This window comes from Daphnia pulicaria, chromosome 9, assembly GCF_021234035.1.
Source record: "Daphnia pulicaria isolate SC F1-1A chromosome 9, SC_F0-13Bv2, whole genome shotgun sequence".
NCBI lineage: Eukaryota > Metazoa > Arthropoda > Branchiopoda > Diplostraca > Daphniidae > Daphnia > Daphnia pulicaria.
Window position 1 is genome coordinate 703,630 of NC_060921.1, and position 20,899 is coordinate 724,528.

Genomic DNA, 20,899 nt, shown 5'->3' on the forward strand with positions numbered 1-20,899 from the left:
TAGAAAATAGAAAAACGTTAAACTAGAAAACTAGAAAACCCTTAATAATACAGTGAGAGTGAATCCACTTCGACATCGCTCTTTGGAACTGGATAACTATAAATTAAGAATAGAAGTTCGAGTTTCGACTGATGCATTAATTAGGAGGTAATTGGAACTTCTAAAAAAAAATATTGCAATCGTATTATTATTGATTTCGATCGAATGTGACTTGACAAATGACAATCAAGTTACCTTCAAATGATAATGCGAGGAATATTGTCGAAATTGCAATTGCTATCAAATTTTTCTTTGTTCCTAGCAGGGACTTCAAATTAAAAGAATAAGCTTAAGTTTTCTTTTAAATAGCGACGTCAATCAGGCCGGTCCCAGCGATCAGAGGTTGAGTCTGTTTTCTGTTTGTCAATTCTCCATGACGAGTCTCGATTGTAGTAGGACTGACAAGGGATTCCAGATTTTCTTTTTTATTAACATGGATATTTCGTTAGTGATTTGTGGTGCCGATTTAATAGTAAAACAGCTCTCAGCGGTTCGTCAAACATTTGTTTTGAACGGAGTTATACGTTTACTAGAGCAGCAGTGAGTTAGGGAGATGAATTTCTCACGGAGAAAATGAAAAGGGAGCCAGTCAGATTTTTCAAGGAAAGTGATTTTGGTTTATTTTTCGGCTTTTTGTATCCACTTTGGGTATTTTTCCATGCATTGAGGAGGCATGGGTCGAAACCACAGGTCCCAGTAGTTGAACAATCCAATTTGATGCAACTCTAAAATTCTTTTGATTTGACTGACACCGTCTCAACAATTTGATGGTGAACCGTGTCAACTGATGGTACTATTCCAATTATCATTGATAATTGGCTTACCCTTGGTTTATGCTTCTAGTGTAGGGACTGTTTTTTCTTAATGCTAACGATGCGATCGTCGGCGTGAATAATTCTTTTGCTATTTGCAAATTGCATTTCCCAGTCTTTGCAAAATCTTGTCGGATGGCATCCAGGTGATAGATCTGTGACTATATAAAGGAATAGTCTGAAAAGTTTTTCGAGCTTTAAAAATTTGTTAAGTTACATCAAGGAAGATGTTGTTCGATCCTGGAGTGACGAATTTAATGCAATTGGACACCAAAGTGCACCGAGATTCAGGGAATGAGTTGAGTCTTTCGAGCAGTTTGGTGTACAGTCCAGTGTTATTCATGTCCTGTGTATTGTGTGAAATTCAATTATTTATTCAATCCTTATTTATCCTTCCTTATTAACTTGCCGAAATGACTAGATCCGGTGTTCCAGCCTTCCTAACCATCAAATTTATATCTCTACGATCGGCCATGTCGTAGACGGAATTAATGAGCGGATAATTGACCGGAACTACAACATAAGTGAAAAGAGTAGAGTTGTAGGCCTGGACGAAGATGAAAGCGGCCAGACACCAAACACCAGCGACTAGACGAAAGGGCAAACGCTTCCGAGGGGCATCGACCACCTATTTTGTTTTTTAAAAACAAAAAGTCATGATGGGTTTATTGCTTCTTCAAATTTTCTAATCATTAATCAAGTCATGAATACCTTGTGACAACAAGTTGCCAAACACGTAAAGGTATTGGCTTCGTTGGTTTCTTTTTGTCCCTTGACGGTTAGTCAAATCACTTCCCTCATGTTTTCTAGTTCGATTATTCGACTGGTGGTAGCGTTGCAGTGCATTCAAAAAGGCGATGACGACTAAAATCAATAGTCCGAGACCTAGCCAAACCTTAAAAAAAAAATTCAATTTCAATTTTGGAATCATTCGGTGCATTTTACGTAATACGTTTAAGGTTGAGGGACTATACATACGGGCCATTGAAACGGTTTGACGACGGCTCCGATGTTGGCCTTATGCTGGAATTAGAAAACCGAGATTTGCAAAGTACCAAACCGTCGTCATGTCAACAACTTTGTGTCGGTTCGATATTGGTAAAACGTCTTGGATCAACAAGTCAGATTGCTGTGATAGAAAAAGTGAAACATTTGTTATTGTATTCTCTATATAAATCGACCGGATTTGTATAGCGTGTCTGTTTGAGAAATATTTTATGTGCTACTGAAATGGACGCTAGAATCAAACGTTAAGACCTCAAATCTATTTTTAAACGACTCTATTTTATTTTCTATTCTATCCTATCTATTTTTTTTTACTTTACAGGTGCACCTTAATTTAGCAAAAGAATTAAACCGAATGGAACTCAACGTTATCGAACAAGTAGCTGAAGAGTCCTCGTCTAATTACCTGCGGCTCTAACCAGTTTTCAGTTACCCGCACCATCTCGTACCCGCGGAAATATACAAGTAATTTGATTTGGTTTTCACCTACAATTTAAAAGTAATCATTTGCTTGCGTGAAATTAAATCGACTCGACGGGTATTCGAGAATAACACACCCTTTCAGCGGCCCTGATAATCCATTGGGGTTGCCACTCCAACGCGGCTTATTCACGGAAAATAGAATAACGATACGGGTAATTCTAATTAGGTGAATACATTTTATCAAAGGAATAAATTGTCCTCCTACCCAGATGACGCGGAGGTGTTGGCCATTCAGTGGATTCGGTGTGGATGAAAGGCAGGCCCTGATTAAAATGCTGGTGAAGCAAGTGACTGCCAAGAAAGTCAAATGAGACATGATGGTGAGTCAGTCGATTGAACTGTCAACTGCTTGAAATCACCGAAAAGACAACTTCTTTAATAGGTTTATCTACTAATGGTCCATCAGTATGAAACTGCACAAACGCGACGCCATGTAACAAACTGTTTGTTTTGGAGACGGAGCAACATCATCAATAATTTATTCACCTACCCTAGAAAAGGTCTTTGAAATGCTATGACGATTCTTTCGAAATGTTCTTGTTTCATTTTGGTACTATTTTATTCATGTGTAGGACATGCCAGCAGCCAAAAAGCCTTGAATAATCTTTCACTTTCCTTCGCGTTGAAGCTTGCCATAGCCTCCAGTTATTTCAAGACAATCAAAGGTAGCCTTCGATTTGAATGTCAATGCACATATTTTTAAATTTCTGATTTTGATTTTCCTACGAATCTGTCCTTTGTGCTTGGTAAAAAGTTATTTCTATGAATGAATGCACTTCATTAATGGCTGAAATGATTTGCTTCTAGACAATCTTGTTGCTACGCTGCAGCTGTCAAGGGAATATCTTTTGTGTCAACTCCACACATCAGTTGATGCAGAATAGAATCTACGTAGACGAGGTGACTTATTGTTTCATATTTCCCTTGGTTTGAATTTGTTATTGTGCTGGACTTGTAAAATTTGTTTGTTACGGCTGGTGACTATATATTTTTTTTCTCGTCTAGTTGAATGACTTAACACAATCCAATTGAATATCGTCGAAAAACCACTAAAGGAAATTAAATAAGCGAAACAATCCATGGCGGAATGTTCTGGTAGGTCGAACAAATCTATTAGCCTAGTAAATAATTGAGTTATTGATATCAGCCGACGATCTCTTGCGTTTACTAAGCCAGCAGACCCTCATTCAATATTAATTTGAGCATGACTTGCAGATCCCCTAGCGTGACCTTTTACATGTCAATACAAAATACGAGGACAGGTAACTTTCCGTTTTGTTGTGAAGACGAAAAAGACTTGCAAGGTATAGCAGAGTTTTCAGTTATAAAATCTGTAATTTAAGTGAATTGCAGCGCCTCTTCATCTTCTAGTAAAGGAGCTATGGGAGATGAAAGAAGAAGTTAACAATCAGAAATCTTGAATCCGAATTTTCTTCCATCGGTAATCACCAGCAGTTGCCTTGATTTCCTTGAGCGGTAAAATTTATTTGGCATTTCTATAGTTTGATTGTATTTCAAGAACTCTAGCTAATTTATTTTAATTCTACAGGAAACCAGAGAACATTGATGACATGCAGTCTACATTTCGTGCTAAATTTGAGATCGGATAAAATTCGTTGATCATGCGTGTTATTTAGCCACCCAGCCACCCTGGTATAAGTCGACACCAAGTTCAAGGTAAGAACAGAGCTATTGATAATAGAGATTCTGTATACACGCATCGAATATCTTTTTGGCTTTGGCCAAAACCACCATGGTTCATATTTAAAAAAAGGAGGGGATTTCACCGCATTTCGATCGATTTATTGGGGGTTACTGATTTGAACGATTCGGGTGCGGATGCTGTGGCGGTCAGGCATAGAAATGATTTTTTCGCACAGAAATGCTAAAAGAGAAAGGCCAAATCCAACGGCAATGACGAGAAATGCACCTGTCAATTTTTTTAAGGAAAGTGGATCAAGTTTGTTTTTCGACATTGCTTTCCCACTTTGTACATTTCCCGTACATTGAGAGGATATGGGGCGAAACCACAGGTCCCAGTAGTCGAGCAGTCCAGTTTGTTGCAAATCCAATAGTCTGTCCAGTTTATTGCCAATAGAAAAAAAGTACTTGGGTTATTAAAGCGGTGGAATATTGAGTCAATTACATTGCCTACCCGCGGTTAATACTTTTGGTGTAGGGACTGTTTTCGATAGAGCAAGTGTTGCAAACGACGACAGAAATATCCCCTTCGCTATTTGCAAGTTGCATTTCCCAATCTTTTGAAAGTTTTCTCTGATTGCGTCTTTCAGGTAAAGATTTGCCTAATTGATAATTAAATTTGAAGGCGACAAAGTTTTTAGTTTTTTGGAAAGAAAAAAATATTTTTTACGTCAAGATAGGCGTTCCTTGATCCTGGTGTAATGAAATTGATGCAGTCGGACGCTAAAGTGCACCGCGAATTTGGGTTAGAGTTGAGCCTCTCTTGTAGTTTCAGGTTGAGGCCCGTGTTGTTTTTGTTCTGTGAATTTTAAGTTGAAAGGAATGCTGATAGACGCGTTAAAACTTAATGTGATCTTGCCGAGATGATACTGTCTGGAGTTCCCGCTTTTTTTACGAATAACTGGATGTGTCGCTACTTTCCGCTATGTCGTAGACGGAAGTAATTAACGGTTGCTGCGTTGGTGTCACTATGTAAGTGAAGAGAGTTGAGGTGCAGGCCTGGACGAAGAAGAAAGCGGCCAGTGTCCACACGCCAGCGACAAATCGATAGGGTATCCATTTCGAAGAACAAATGCCACCTAATTATGAAAAACTTGTAAATTTTGTTTCCAAATTTTCCCCTCGACAAAAAGAGTAAGTGGTGAAGAAATAATAATAACCTTGCGAAAGCAAATTTCCCAAGACGTAGAATTATTGTTTTCCAATTTGCCATTTCTTGACGTCAATCCGACCCCTTTTCTGACTTTTCTTTTCTTCAATATGTTTTAAATCGTCATCGATTGTCGATCGATAGTTCAAGTAGTGTTGAATTAAATTCAACATTGCGATGACGCATGCGATTGAAATGCCAAGTCCTAGCCAAACCTGTCGATAGATCAACAAATGTTGAATAGGAAAATGTTATCATTTGTGAGTGTACGAACCGGCCATTGAAATGGTTTGACGACGGCGTTGATGTTGGCCGTTTCGTGAGGGGCGGGAATGAGGATCGCTACATTTCCGTTAAACCAGTAGGCTGTCAGATCGACTATTTTATTACGTTGAAATGTCGGCACCACATCTTGAATTAAAAAGTCGCATTGCTGTGATAGATTGGGGAAAACATTTATCGGTTACTGAAGTTAATCCCCAATTGTCGTTAATAATATTTAAATGTTAAATCACGTTTTCAGTCAACAATTTATTTGGTTATTTTGATTTTTATTCTTTTTAGGTACGTCTTCTAATTTTTTACAACTGATTATGTGGAGGTTATAGTGAGCAGAAAATTGAATCGGTAAACTCAACTTTATCAAAGAAGTAACTGAAAAGTCCCCTCCCATTTTCTGGTGGCTCCAGTCGGTTTTCCGTCACTCGGACCATCGGATCAGCGACGCCGCCTTTGAGTGGCCCAGACAACCCCTTTGGGTTGCCTTGCCAACGAGGCTAAAGCGGAAATTATTTTGCCACATCCAGGTGATTGATTTTTTTTTTCGTGAAAATTTATTTCATCAGTAAATATGTAAAGAAATAAAATCACAATCTTGTACTACCCAGATGACTCGAAGGTGCCGACCGTTGAGGGAATTCCACGTCGACGACGTTGCTGAGTCACAACTTGAAACGGTCAACCAAATGAGCAAAGGTAATGCTGACAAATCCATAGTCGGTTACAGCCCGTTGTGCCTGGAGCTCTTTGGACCCACTCCAAATCATTTTAGGCCAGTAAGGTTTATCTAAGCGGATTGTTTTTATTTCCCTCATGTAATTAGACATCCGCGCCACGAATGAGATATCTTTGGACTGATCGTGGCCAACGAAGACTGATCAGTAGGAGATGATAGGATTTATTTTATATTATATGTTACGGCTACACTCTCTCAACTACATGTCATTAAGGAGAAGATAATAGTCGAGTAGATACGCAGATGTTTTATTCACACGTAAATAATTGCCTCTTTGGGATTTCATCTCGTGATTGGCCATTTCTAATCAATTGATGCTGAAACTTTGGGATGTCTGAAGCAATGCTTTGACGTCAAGTCCTAGTAGGCCTAAGTGCTTACAAATTTATAGCTAATCGAGTCTAGAGAAGCTTGCTCGTTGGTTGTTCATTGGCAATTCTAATTTTATTTTGGTGTCAATATATTGTATCCCAGAAGTACATTGCGCACTGAAAAACTGAGCTCTGGAATAACACATCAGTTTAAACATCTCGCACATGCCAATCATCAACGTTAATTGATTGATTTACTTTGCTCATGTGATAGTTTTCAATAGTATAGCGGACCTGTAACTAGAAAAATAGCTTAAGTTAGAAACTACTCAGGGTTTTATTTGTGTTCCATTGTATCCATTGTTAATTTTGTGACATTTTGTTTTGTTTAAGGTCGCATGGCATAGAGAAAGCGAATTGGTTTCATCAATTCTACTGAGGAATTGAGAGCCAGAAGAGCCCACGACAAGGTCTGAAAACTCTTAATATCTTAATTGATTTTATACTTATGGATGGGTATACTTGCATTACTTGGAACATGATTAGAAAACGGTATTACTATCTGTTATTGTGCGTTCGGGTGCGGATGCTGTGGCGGTCAGGCATAGAAATGATTTTTTCGCACAGAAATGCTAAAAGAGAAAGGCCAAATCAAACGGCAATGACGAGAAATGCACCTGTCAATTTTTTTAAGGAAAGTGGAGCAAGTTTGTTTTTCGGCATTGTTTTCCCACTTTGGACATTTCCCGTACATTGAGGGGACATGGGGCGAAACCACAGGTCCCAGTAGTCCAGCAGTCCAGTTTGTTGCAAATCCAATAATCTATTTAATTGATGGGCAGCGGGAAAACAGTTGCTTGGTTATTAAAGCGGCGAAAAATTGAATGAATTTGATTGCTTACCCGCGATCGATACTTTTGGTGTAGGGACTGTTTTTGACTAGGGCCAACATTGAAGGGCCTGATATAAAAATGCTGTTTGCTACTTGCAAGTTGCACTTGCCAGTCTTTCGGAAATCTGCTCTTACTTCATCTTTGAGGTAAACAATTGCCTAATTTGGTAATGAAATTTGATAAAAGACAAATGCTATTTTTCATTTGATTGATTGTAATAAATTTTGAAATGTCTTATACTTCAAGAAAGACGTTTCCTGATCCCGGTGTAATCTTATTGATGCAATCAGACACCAAAGTGCATCGAGAATTTGGGTTAGAGTTGAGCCTTTCGTGTAGTTTCAGGTTCAGGCCCGTGTTGTTTTCATTCTGAGCAAGTTCAAATGGAAAGAAGAATCAAATCAACGGAACGATATCTGTTACAACAAAATTTGAACTTGCCGAGATGAGATTATCTGCGGTTCCCATTTTTCTGACGAATAACTGGATGTGTCGCTACTTTCCGCTATGTCGTAGGCGGAAGTAATTAATGGTTGATTGACTGGCGTCACTATGTAGGTGATCAGAGTGGATGTGTAGGCCTGGACGAAGATGAAAGCGGCCAGGGTCCAAACTCCAAACGCCAGCGACTAGTCGATAGGGTGTTCGTTCCGATAGGCAAACACTACCTAATTTTTAAATTACTTTGACTTTCGTACCCATGACTTCCTCTTACGTCCATTCCAAAACTTGTTTAGTGTCGAAATTCTTATAGAAACCTTGCGATAGCAAATTGCCGAAGACGTAGAAGTATTGTTTTCCAGTTTGCCATTTCTTGACGCCAATCCGACCCCTTTTCTGACTTTTCTTTTCTTCGTTTTGTTTTAAATCGATTGTCGATCGATAATGCAAGTAGCGCTGGATTAAATGCAAAACTGCAATGACGCATCCCATGGACACCCCGAGTCCCAACCAAACCTGACGGTTGATAAACAAATGCTGTTGAATAAAAATATCTCAAATATTTGTGAGTGTATACGTACCGGCCATTGAAACGGTTTGACGACGGCGTTGATGTTGGCCGCTTCATCGGGTGCGGGAATGAGGAACCCTAAACTCCCGTAAAACCAGTAGGCTGTCAGATCGACGATTTTAAGGCGCTGGGGTGACGGCGCCACATCTTGAATTAAAAATTCGCATTTCTGTGACAGATCAAGGCGATAAAAGTTTTTAGAAAAATCGGTTACTTTGAAATTTTTCGCTCAAAATAAGAAAATATCACTGTTAAATCGGTTAAATCGTGTGTCAATCAGCAATTAATTTTGCTGTTTCGATATTCTACTTTTTAGGTCGTCTTATTAATTTCAACAAGATTTGGCCATTGGAAGTCTATCAAGAAGAAAATTGGCAAATTAAACTCAACGTTATCGAAGAGATAGCTGAAAAGTCCCCGCCCATTCGCCGGCGGCTCCAGTCGGTTTTCCGTCACTCGGACCATTTCGACTACCTGCAAATTCAAAGGAAAAGAAGCCATTTATTATCCAAATCCTTTTCGTTACAATTAAAATTTGATTACGTGAAATTCCATCGGGTCGCCAGGTATTCGAGGATAAGACCTCCTTTGAGCGGCCCCGAAAATCCTGTGGGATTGCCACTCCAACGTGACTGGGCAAGGTAATATTGAAATGATATTTCTATTGGATGCCAGATGATTTAATTCTTTAATATTTGTCGTTACCCAGATGACGCGGCTGTGCTGGCCATTCAGCGAATTGGGTGTTGATGAAAAGACTCATATGATCAAAGTGCCGAGCCCAATACCTGCACCAGCAGGTATTAAGAGAGGTAATGCTAAAAAAGACATTGAGGATCAGATGGACTTTGGGAATCGAATAAGAAAGAATCTCCCTTTTCCTATTTTATTTTTTCGCTAGCTCCGCTGTTAACTACTGGGCAAGTTTACTAACTGTCAACCACTTTGCGAGTTTGTCCGTTTGTTCTTATATCCGCAGTGGTCGCCTATCTATTCCTTGCACTCTCGTGTACAACTCCGCTTTTATGTTGTTTTGATGGATAATTTTCATTTGAATGTTTTAGTGAAAAATAGGAAAAGATGCGTAAGTGTCGGCTTTCTCGGGTATACCTTACGTGTCTATCGCCAATACAAAATAAAAACGAGGATGAAAAACAGGACCAGAATGGAAACCTCTAGTCCCTATATTCCGTCTGTTGCTGTGGAAACGACACATTTTGTTGAGCCAGTCCACGTCGAAAATATTGTATGTACCTATCCGATGTTTTAACCTAAAAATCAATTTCAGGTATACTCCGTATACAATAGTTTATAGATGCATGGCAAATCAATTTGATATGATCCGTTATTCAATCGAACCACTCGCGACGCGACTTTTGCTTCCAGATCACTATCCGTTTCCACCGAACGTCCGTTATTGCGTGACGGGACTACAATAAATATCTTGTTGCTGCATTCATCGGATTATAGAGCGGATATTTCCGTGCTGTAATTATCTTGTATTACTTTAGTCCCTACATCTTTTTTCATCTCGTTCAACCGGATGGTGGGCGAATGGACCGTATACAGGTATACTGCCCACTCCAGTTTCTTTTTACCCCCACGTCAACCAGCGACTCTATACTTGGAAATGATTGATGAGCAATTCAGTGTTACATCGATCCCGACTGATGGCGACCGAATCAAGATGACAATGAATTTTAATCTTGTACGGTATTTACATTATTAAAAACTCAATCATTTTTGTCACAATTCAGCGAGGGATAGAGCCGATACAAACCCGATGAAAAGAGGTAACGAAAATGTTTATTTTTCTCTTTTTTTAACTGAATTGAATTTAACCTAATTCTTTTTCAACCGGTATCTACATCCCGGGTCTTTTGTCGTCAAAATGGATGTCTTGGATGGAGCATTTTTTTAAAAGAGGATCGGTACGCATTTTTCTTCTTTACTTTTCTTAGTTTCTTTTTCCCCTCTTGTATTTCTTTCTTCCATCATAAATGGGGTGTGGGACGTCAAAATGAGATTTGTACTTATCTCTCCCTCCAGTTTGCTGCCATTACGTCAAGGCTAAACAAAATTCTGAAGGTCTCAATCGGGGGCGTATAATTTGAGTTTGATTCGCGCTGTAGTCGGGGTAGTATGTAAGAAATGATGGTGCCGTGAACTGTTTCAACCGTGTGTGTTTATTTGATAGAAAACACAGTGCCAAAATGGGGCAGTGCAAAACTGACGTCGCAGATCAGCCGGAAACGTCGACACCTGGTCGACATGCCTTCCGTTGTGCTCATCATTCATCCCGGTTTCAATTGAATGGATGCACACCGTGGCTGCCAGGAACTTCTAGTCAACTCTCGTCAACATGGAAACTTCGGATAGGTTCTTAATCCAAACTGAGGTAAGCTCACAATTTCATATCTCTTGTCTCGCCCATCAGATTTCCACACTCGCTTTTAGTTTTATCTTTACTTCATTTTATCCACTTTGGTTTTTTTTTTTTGTTATTTGTTACGTTGGTTTCAAACTCACAAGGGCCGGGGTTTTTTCATTGAAACTTCGTAATTAAACGCCTCATTAATAACAACTACAAAAATATTTGGTGGACTAGTCTGAACCGTAGCACACGCCCCGTGAACCGGTTTCTTCATACAGGCGAGAATTTATAGAGCGTCTTTAATTGATGTGTTGCAATAAAGAGCTAAGAACCAGCAAAACATGAGATAGTACTATCTGCGATTTGATTGGTTTGTTAATTCCTTTTACAGCCAGGGTCAGCTAGCTCTGTGTTTGGGTTTTAATTAGTTTGAAATAGATTGTGATGCATTTTTCTTTCCTCATATGTTGTAGTAGTGAATGAGAGTGAGACTCTGCAGTGGACATCGCCTCGCTATCACACTTAGTTTACGTAACACAGTGTAAATTTTAATATTCCGTCAGCCTTTTCACAGTCGATAAACTAATCGTTTGTTTCTGTGTCCCCATCCCGTGGCATTTTCCCATGGGTAATTTTTGAGTCGAGACAGGTTATCGGGACTGCATTGATTTATCGATCAATGATGTACAAAGTGAAAACGTCGTTTATGTTGTTGCTTCTGGCAGAACTGGGCAACATCGAGGTTGAGCTGATTGAGCCGGAATCCACCCATCCATGTTCCGGCGTTGCTGGATGCCAACTGAAAACGTTAAGTTACGCCGTGGACAGCTCCCGATCCAGCGTAATTGGACCGGAAACCGGGGTAAGCTCACCATTTCACAAACGAATCCTTGTCATATCTTTCTGTTTGATTGTGTATTTCCAGTTCTGTTTCGTCTTACAAATGAGTGGTGAACCTTCATTTATACCAGTCAACATTTCCTGACTGCGTCTTGATTTCTCCATTCCTATTCCGTCTTTTATTTTGACATTCTTACTAGTCTACAATTGACTTGTGTTTCAGGATTTTGTGAACGTTAAAGTTAGTGACATATCAGTGGGATTGAATCGTAATGCAATCAAATCCAACGAATACTTTTGACACTGACAATTAGGGGGTATCACAACCTTTGGGTGAGAGATATCTTTCAAAGCACAAGGCATTATTAGGACATATAATTGGGTTGGTTAGTTCGAGACAAATTATTTTGTTAAACAAGAAACATTTCATCCTAGCACATGGCCTATGTTATTTCTGTCGTTTTGGATGTCACCTCAATCAAGTTATTTGGGCATTTTTTCAACTTACGTCTCGTGCGACTGCCATGTTGCTCGCGGATAGAAATGATTTTCTCGCAAACAAAAGTCCAAAGGGAGAGACTCGGTCCAATTAATAGCTAACTATAGAAATGCACCAGTCAAATTTTTCAGGGAAAGAGGAGAAAGTTTCGTTTTCTTGTTTCCACTTTGAGGTTTTCCGTTGCACTGAGGAGGCATGGGGCGGAACCAGGTGTCCCAGAAGTCGACCACACCAATTTGTTGAATTTCCAATATCCTTTTTTAAATGAGACAACAAGTGAAATAAATTTTCAAATGCAAACAACATTTTGGACTTAACTGGCTTACCCTTGGCTTATTGCTTGGGTGTAGGGACTGTTTTTGGGTAGAACAAGTGACGACATGACGGCGATGAATCCTTTTTTTGCCAATTGTAAATTGCACTTGCCCGCGTCTTTTTAAAATCTTAAAAATCAGTTCTGATCACATCCTTTAGGTAAACATTTGCCCATTCATTAAATCAATTGAAAAGGATGAAATACTTAAGAATTCTTGTAAAAATAAAAGAAACAGCTATCTTACGTCAAGGTAAACGTTTCTTGGTCCAGCTTGTATAGGACTGATACATTCGTTCGACGATAGGCATCGGGAATTCGGAAAGGAATCGATGCGTTTTTTCAATGTTCCAAATAGTCCCGTTATATTGTTGATCTGTTTCATGTCAAATTTCAAATTTATTTCATTATGTGGTTTGGATTCATTGGCGTTTTTCACTTGCCGTTAGTAGTGTGTTTATAAATCCCGTTTCTCTAATGATTAAATTGATGTCTTTACTTTCTAAAACGTCGTAGATGGAATTGATTAGCGGCTGATTGATTGTCGTGTGAAGAGAGTCGACGTGTAGGACTGGACGAAGATGAAAGCGGCCAGGGTCCACACTCCAGCGACTAGTCGGTAAGGTAGTCGTTTCAATTGGCAGAGTCCACCTAATTAAAAACGAAATACCTGTAAAAGGTGTGACGCAAAGGAATTGTCGGGGGTTCTGAACCTTGTGAAAGCAAATTGTCATAAACGTAGAGATATTGCTTTCCAATTTGCCATTTCTTGAAACGGAGTTGATTATCGTTTGCTAAATTTTTCTGGCTGTTCTTTGCGTCTGTTTTTAAAATTCATTTCGAATCCGCATCGATATTCCAAGTAGCGCTAAAGATTAAATTTAGAACTGCGATGACGCAAATTATCGATACCCCCAGTCCCAGCCAAACCTGTCGATTGAATAATATTGTTTACGAATTTTGTTTTTCATTTCTTTTACAGGATTATTATCCCATTAAATGGTGCCAACCGGCCATTGAAACGGTTTGACGACGGCGTTGATGTTGGCCGTTTCATCAGGGACGGGAATGAGAAAAGCGAAATAGTCGTAAACCCAAGGCAAGGTAAAATCGACTACTGAATTTTACTGAAATGTCGCGATTGTATCGTGAACCAGTAATTCAGATTGCTGTGATAAATCATTATGTTTTGTTAGACTGTCATGTCCGATCGTCTTATCCTAGTAAGTCTAAAAAGATTTGGAACTCAACTTGATCCCACAAATAATTGAAAAGTCCGCGTTCTTTTTCCGTTGGCGTCTGTCTGTTTTCCGTCACTTTCCGTGGCCGTATGGCCGGGCGAAAGGAGAGCTCGTTGGTGCGAGACCCTATTAGCTTGCCGTTTTGATACGCGTGCGGCAGTAGCGGCACATCTTCTACTCCGACAAAAGACGTGGAAGGCACTCGGAGAGAGGCTTCTTTGTCACCTGGCGCAAAAACTTGTTCCCGTCACATGGACGGGCCTGCTGGATTTGGACGTCTAGTTCACATTTAGACGAGAGGCAGCAGCGCTCGTTGATTAGGTCGACTTTATTCAGCCTGGCCCAAAAAATGCACTTGACTGGCGCTAGAATCGATTAGATCGGCCGATGGGTGTATGTAGGGGCCTCCACATACATTCAAAACCTCTCCTCCCCCATGTGCGTAGTTCCAATGGCGACCCGGTTATTATACGCACGGAATAGGATGTTTCTTTTGATGTGGCTCGTCTTCATTTGAATTTTTCCATTTTTTGAATTTTTTTTTTGAATTGACTCGTTATCGTTGGTGCTTCTTGGCGTTTCAAATTGGTTGGACATTTGAGGTCTCTGTAATCCGCTTCTCTTTTTGTAATCAAGAAGGGGAATTGTTTAGGAATATGTCTATCTATCTTATCTATCAACAGTTCTGCTCACTTGGACATCGTGTGTGTTATCGACACGTTTCGTCTGATAGTGGCGTCTTTATTACATCGCAGATGTCGAAACTCGAACGCATCTATCGAGCAGCTCGTCCCTCCTTTTCTTTGAACAATCAACTGGATTTGAAATCTCCGTAAAAATGTGAGCACAATTTTTATTTTTTTTTGAGAAGAAGAAGAAGAATCGATTCGTCAACAAATGAATCTAAATTCTCCTGCCCATTGTCGACGGCTCTGATAAGGAAATGGTCGTCGAGATATTCAACAAAGAATTCGATAACCATCGTCCCTCTCTCTCTCCCCGTCTGTGTGTGTGTGGGTTTCATTTCGGGTTCTTTGACAGTGTTGGACTTGTATTCAAACTATCCATCAGCCAGCGATTGTACAGGCTCGCTTGGTGTGTACGTCAGGGATATACAATCTTACATTTGCACTCTCTCTCTCTCTCTATGTACATATACGTCTACTTAAATACGTGGACCATTTTTCCTTTTTCCTTTTTTTTTTGCGGGACCTAGATGGGCCGTCAAGTGCGCAAAATAATCGGAATTAATCGATAAAGTCCAGCTGACATTGGCCGAGAGCCGGGCCGGGCCCCCGGTGCAGCATGGCTGATAACACATGGGGATGCAGTATGTGTGTACGCTATATATCTTTGATTGACATTCGGCTGACCATGACCCACACAAGCAGTGGCTCTCTAAACTGGTGTCTAAGTAGGTTACTAGGTTGTTTTTGCCTTGGCCCAATGGCTGCGTGCCCTCATTTCCTATTGCGCCCCGTCGGGGGGATGCATCCGCATTCAAGGCACGCGCCCGTATCGGCGGCGATTGTACAACAGCCGATGTACGGATGTACTAGTAACTAGCTTTTAAGGCTATTCGACTTTTTAGTAATGATGACATCAACCGAGCAAGCCCTGTATTTCTCTCGGACTACTGTACGGCTACCGTCGAATGAATTACTAATTGGGTCAATTTATTTTTTTTTTCTTTTTGATCTGCCCCCGGACAGCCGGCAAAGGAGTCCAGTTGATGCTGAAGCACCAACCTCGGGTGGTGGAATGGAATTCCTGCATTCACGTGCCACTCAGCCGCGGAGTTCTCGGTAAGATTGCCCGAAATTAATTATCGGTGATTGAAAAATGAACAATCGATTATTCGCTTTTTTTGAATAGTTCACGTTCTCCTATTGAACCGCTGCACGAGACCGGCCGAGAAGAGGGGAACCGCTCACGCTGATTTACTGGTAGGACCCCAAGTCCTGGCCGACCAGTGCAAACAATCTGCGGGAGACAGCATCTGGGTGAGTCTGAATCTATGACTAGATTACATTCGAAAAAGCGGCGTTAGTAGTATGAGGCATGCCGCTGATGTTTGTCGACGACGGCCGTCGTTCTTTTCTCTCCGCCCGTTTCCCCCGCAATTTATCGCCCGTTTCCGCCTGTCTTGCCATTCATTCGGAAATTGGAAACTGGGGCGAATGTTAAAGAAGATTAACGTCTCGTGTAGCCGAAAGTAAGAAATATTCCCGTTCATAAAACTGCCCCTAAAAAAAGCGCGGGACTTTCTATTTATTTGAACAAAAAGGGGGGAGTTTTAAACCTGTGGAAAACCCGCCCAAACAATAGTGCGAAATAGATGTCAGCTATGTCACGAGAACCAGTTGAAAAGAGGGTAGGAAAAGTTGTTTTTGAAACCATTGGGCCTGTTTGCGACAGCTGGATCCACTCCACTCTCCCACTTGTCGTGCCATCTGCTGGCGATTGGGAGCGGACCGCCAAAAAGAAAAAAATCTTGACAATTTCCATCTACCATTCTTTTGCAGCTTCTTCATCTCCTCTCGGTTGTTGAGCGCTCGCAATCGTCCCTCTTTTCAGACTCGCCTATTTATTTGAAGAAGAAGAGTTACTATTATGCTCCGGGTTTCCCCCCCCCCCTCCTTCCATTACAGAAGAGAGGCTTTTATATATTCAAAGCCAACAACTCTGTCTATAAGACGGGGAGGACAATGTTTCATAATATAGACCTGACAACCAACCCAAAAATAATAATACCCTTCTTTGCATTATATTTGGAATGTATAGCCGATTGTGTGCTGGGTATTTTTTTTTTACGGTTATCAATGCCAGATGATTTGATGGGAAACCTCAATGCAAATGCCGAAAAATGGACGGAATGAAAGCGGATCGCGTATTGCCTTCCGGCCTATCTCATCTTATCAGTTCTCTCTCTCCTCTCCTATGTCTACCCCCGCTGCCGGTTGGTATACTACATCTCTAGGCCTTTTATATGTGCGCACATTGCGGCTTATGCGTATTATATACATAAAGTAGGTATATACGGTCCCATAGTTTTGCTTCTACCATCCGTCAGCTTCATGTCTGGAGGAAGAAGAAAAAAACATTTTTATATTTTTCTTCTTCATCCGAATAGAATTGGATGAACTTTGTTTTCCATTCTTTTTTTTTTCCCCTTGGGCTCGTTCCCTCCATTTCTCGCTTTCTCCATTTTTTATTTTTTTCGGGAGCTCCTCTTCGAGCCCCTCCGGGATCTCCTGGCCGCTCTTGACGTGTAATCCAGCAGCTTTAGCACATCCTTGCCTATTTTTTTTTTTTCTGGTACTTAAAGAAGATTGCGGGAGAAAGCATATAGCGACACGCAGTGACACAAAGAGAGGAGGGAAACCTTCTCTTTACGGGCGGTATGTCTAACCCGGACGCGGGATCGTTTGTTGCACGATCTTCTTCTCCGGTCTTTTCTTTTGGCGTGCACTGAATTTCCAAGCGAACCCCGGCTGGTTGGTTGGAAAGGGGGGTGGGCTTAAGGACCTTGCTATGCAAGTCCGTCTGTGACACATGACTCACATCATCATCTCTAGAGACATCTGTTCTTTTTCATCTCTTACCACCATCCGGTGAGGGAGAGAAAAAAAAACTCGTCACATTTATGGCCGTTTTACATTCGACTTTGCATCTGCTGTTTTATTTATTTTGCGAGTTTTCTTTTCTTTTCTCTCTCCTTTTGGCTGGAATGAATTAATTGGCAGTCTGAATCTTTCGTCGTAATATATTCCGTGATGCGTCGGATGTAGTACTATCTTACTAGTTACTCGATCGCTTCTCGTTATGTTGAAAACGAACGGACAACCCCATGAGATCAAGATATAAGGAGCATAAAGGGGGTTTTGGCTTCTTTTGTCTTTTGTGAGCGGAGAACAAGGGACTTGGAATCCTCCTGATTTTAAATGAGAAGAAGAGCGTCGCATTGGATTGATATCAAGAGTGAGCTCGTGTCAGCCATCGCGCTATAAGATTATTCTAACCGGCTTTGTCACGCTAGACATCAGCCCTCCTCCCGTCGCGCTGGCAAACATGAATCATTCTGCACTCGACTTTGTATTGTGTAGTCGCCGTCGATAATTTACATCACAATTACAGATCTCATTACAGATCTTCACCGAATTTATAAAGTATTAATCTGGCGACTTGAAATGGAGAAAACTAAAGTCTTACTCGCAAGTTTCTTCATTTTTTGAGAGTCTAGTCGATGAATGAAGACCGGGGAATGTACGTTTTGCAACTTTGGTTCTCTTGAAAATTTCTTAATAATATTGCGTGGGGGGGCATCACTCACTCGTGTGTAAAAGTGTGGCAGAGTGCATGCACAACACTCGTTGACGTGCGCTGTTATTTTTGTTTTCGTTTGTTTCTTTGTTTTTTTGGCGTTTCCGCGACGGTGGAGAGGAAGGAATTTGTGTGTCCACTTGGTGAAATTTGTTGACGTTGTCGTTTGGTTAGTTCTCCTTTGGTTGGGGCGTTGCTCGTGGCGACCGGAAGGTGCTGGCTCCAGACCCCCCCTCTCCGAAAAACGCGCTGGCGGTTTTTGTCGGACCAAGAATAGACTGGTCGAAATACCTGACCGACTGCGCCCATTGCCGCGAGCCAATAGCGACGAGTGGCCAAACACTTGCAAAGAGAGAGAAAGCCTCAAGTCGTTAACGGTTTTTCGACTCTTCGAATATCCTATAGTATATCTCGCCATTCATCCCTTAACGATTGCCCCGCACCACCGCCGTTCAAGAATGGCGGGAACCATCAACCTCATCCGGCTGCTGCCGCCGCCTCCATTCATCCGCCAAGGAATTGACGAAAAAACGGCAAGGCGTCCGTGTCCTCCGACTCCGTCAACACCTGCGGGGTCTCTCCACCACCCTCACATGTGTGTGTGTGTGTGTGTGTACTCTGAAGAAGATGACGCGGGATTAGAATTGCGACTGCGGTTGAGAAATGTTACATCACGGGGGGCGCCCTCTGTTTAGTTTCTTGTGTGTGTGCGTGTGTCTGTTTAGATTCCATCTGAAAAAGCCAAAGGGTTTGTGCTCGCTTCCTCTTATAGCTGCGGGGCTGCTGCTGCTGCTGCTGCGCTCTGCTCTTGTATATCCCTCGCATTTCCTGCATCGCGTTTCACAGTTTAGACAGTTAGCGACCCGCAACAGTCGTCAAGCGCACACACACATCCGAAAAGCGGGATTTTTAAAATGCTCATCATGATAGGATTATTATAGAGTCAAACCTCTGCCTCTGTCTTTGTGGCGGAGGAGGCTGGCCCCTGGACAAAAAGAAAAAGAAAAAGAAAAAAGGAAAAAGGCAAATGTCAGCAGCAACCGATTTTGTCACGCTCGGATAAGAGAGAGAGAGAGAGAAGATTCGGAGATTGCGATTGTTTGTGCGTTTTGTATGAGCTGTGACTGACTGAGTGCGCGCATACGAGGCGAACAGTCGGGGTTTGGCACACTCGGCCCAGAGTCCGCCAATGAGGCGAACCAAAGGGGGGGAAATAGTTCACAAAAAGTTTAAAAAGAGAAAAGAAAAGTGGCAGGTCCCGCTCGTCGTCGGCGATGCTCGCACCGGTACCTCTCTCTCTCTCGCTCTCTTACATAGACCGGCTGCTGGGCTTTTTCGCTCTTGTGTATCTCGCCCCTATTCTATTTCGAGTCTCCTCTCCTCCGAACGTGAACCGACCACCACCACCACCACCACCACCACCACCACCACCACCACCACCACCACCACCACCACCACCACCACCACCACCTTCTTCCTACACACATAGAGTCGTAGTATATGTATTCTCGCCTTATCCATTTGGGTTATATTTTCTTCTTTTTCGTTCGGAGGTGGAAAAGAATCTGTTTTACTCCTTTCCAGCCACCCACCGTTGGATGGTTGGAATCCACCACATATCCTATATAGTCTGCGTATATACATGTATACACACACACACAGAGAGAGAGAAGGAGAGGAGACGGGCAAAACTCCTCCTTCATTCCTGTGTGACCTTCTCCTCGTTGCTTTTCATCCACCTCCTTCCACACACAACCCCGCTGGAAAATTGTTTTGAAAAGAGGAAAGAAAAGAAGAAGAGAGAAAGAGAGAGTGAAGTATAATGACCCACGATCCGTGGCCGTCCTCAGGCCGTGATTGCAATTTTTCAATCCATTTTTGCGGTTCGACAATTGATGCGCCCGGTTTTTAATTTGTGATCATCTCCTGCCGATTTTATCCATCGACAAATCAGCTGATTTTAATCAAAAAAATTGGATTAACTGGGTGGGAAATTCAACAAACTGAAATCACCGTGTTGAGTGTTTGTGTGTTTGTTTGTGTGTAGGTGTGTTGGTGTAAAGTGTGTGCGGCGCGTGTTGCGTGTCTTTTGTTTTTCTCCTTTTTTTCCTATTGGGTTGAAAGGGGCGTTGGCAGCGCCACCGCTAAAACATTTTTTGGGGCGGCAATTTCAAACTTGTTGAAAAGTGAAACGACGTCCGCTTTACTGTCCCGTTGGGCCTCCTCCGTCCGGCAATTTGGTTTGTTCTGTCCATCCGTGTCACAGCCGGCCCTGCTTTGCGCCCAACGACAGCTGGATGACACAGGAAGCGACAGACGAAGACGAGGACGACGACGACGGCGACGAAAAAGAAGTAGCCAAGTGGCCCGACCGTTATACCCACCTCAAAATGGATTCAGTGTAATCAGTGTACAACCTCCTCCTGCGCTTCCCTCTACGCCGCTCCAATCAGAGACGGCCCACACACACCCCCATATCTCCCCCTCTGTGCCAAAGAAAAAAATTCATAGGACGCGGGCGATTTAAATTTTGAGATACAACGACAAAAGTGTTTGTGGCTTCCCCCCTCCCTAACCCCGTCCGCCCCCCTCCCCTAAAAATCGTCCCAGGGCTCCCGCTGAGGACGAGGATTTTGAGTTGGCATCAATATGATGTTCACCGGTTCACACGCGGCCCAGAAGCGGAGCAGCAGTAGCACCAGTCACAAGCAGAGGCAATTCTTGTCGCAGGATCGACAACAACAACAACAACATCCGGGCGGCCCCATCTCCGAGCGGACAACGGATGGACGGAGCGTTGATCGCACCCGCCTCAGCTGTCAGGAGGTATACAAGTCGACCTCCCTCCCGAATTGGTTTTCTCTTCCTGTTTTAGATTTATTAGCATA

At 42.0% G+C, this 20,899-nt stretch overlaps 2 protein-coding genes and 2 long non-coding RNA genes across 4 annotated transcripts in view; 3 read left to right on the forward strand and 1 right to left on the reverse strand.

Annotated features, from left to right (window-relative positions):
• LOC124312826 (exportin-1-like) overlaps positions 1 to 20,899 on the reverse strand; it is a 639,300-nt gene that overhangs the window by 433,559 nt on the left and 184,842 nt on the right. The window lies entirely within an intron of this gene.
• Positions 3,354 to 8,887, forward strand: LOC124313665. The gene is made up of 7 exons (XR_006910968.1): positions 3,354 to 3,434; positions 3,555 to 3,815; positions 3,889 to 4,016; positions 5,755 to 5,996; positions 6,078 to 6,165; positions 6,910 to 6,986; positions 8,738 to 8,887. It is a non-coding gene; the product is annotated as an uncharacterized LOC124313665 (long non-coding RNA).
• LOC124313607 lies at positions 11,450 to 13,758 on the forward strand. Its single transcript, XR_006910873.1, has 4 exons — positions 11,450 to 11,657; positions 12,964 to 13,066; positions 13,430 to 13,551; positions 13,644 to 13,758. It is a non-coding gene; the product is annotated as an uncharacterized LOC124313607 (long non-coding RNA).
• Positions 20,437 to 20,899, forward strand: part of LOC124313732 (putative protein kinase C delta type homolog) — a 33,983-nt gene continuing 33,520 nt past the window's right edge. The window contains exon 1 of the mRNA XM_046778544.1: positions 20,437 to 20,837. Within this exon, the coding sequence (XP_046634500.1) occupies positions 20,661 to 20,837 (177 nt within the window). The 5' untranslated portion in view covers positions 20,437 to 20,660. The remainder of the gene's footprint in view (positions 20,838 to 20,899) is intronic.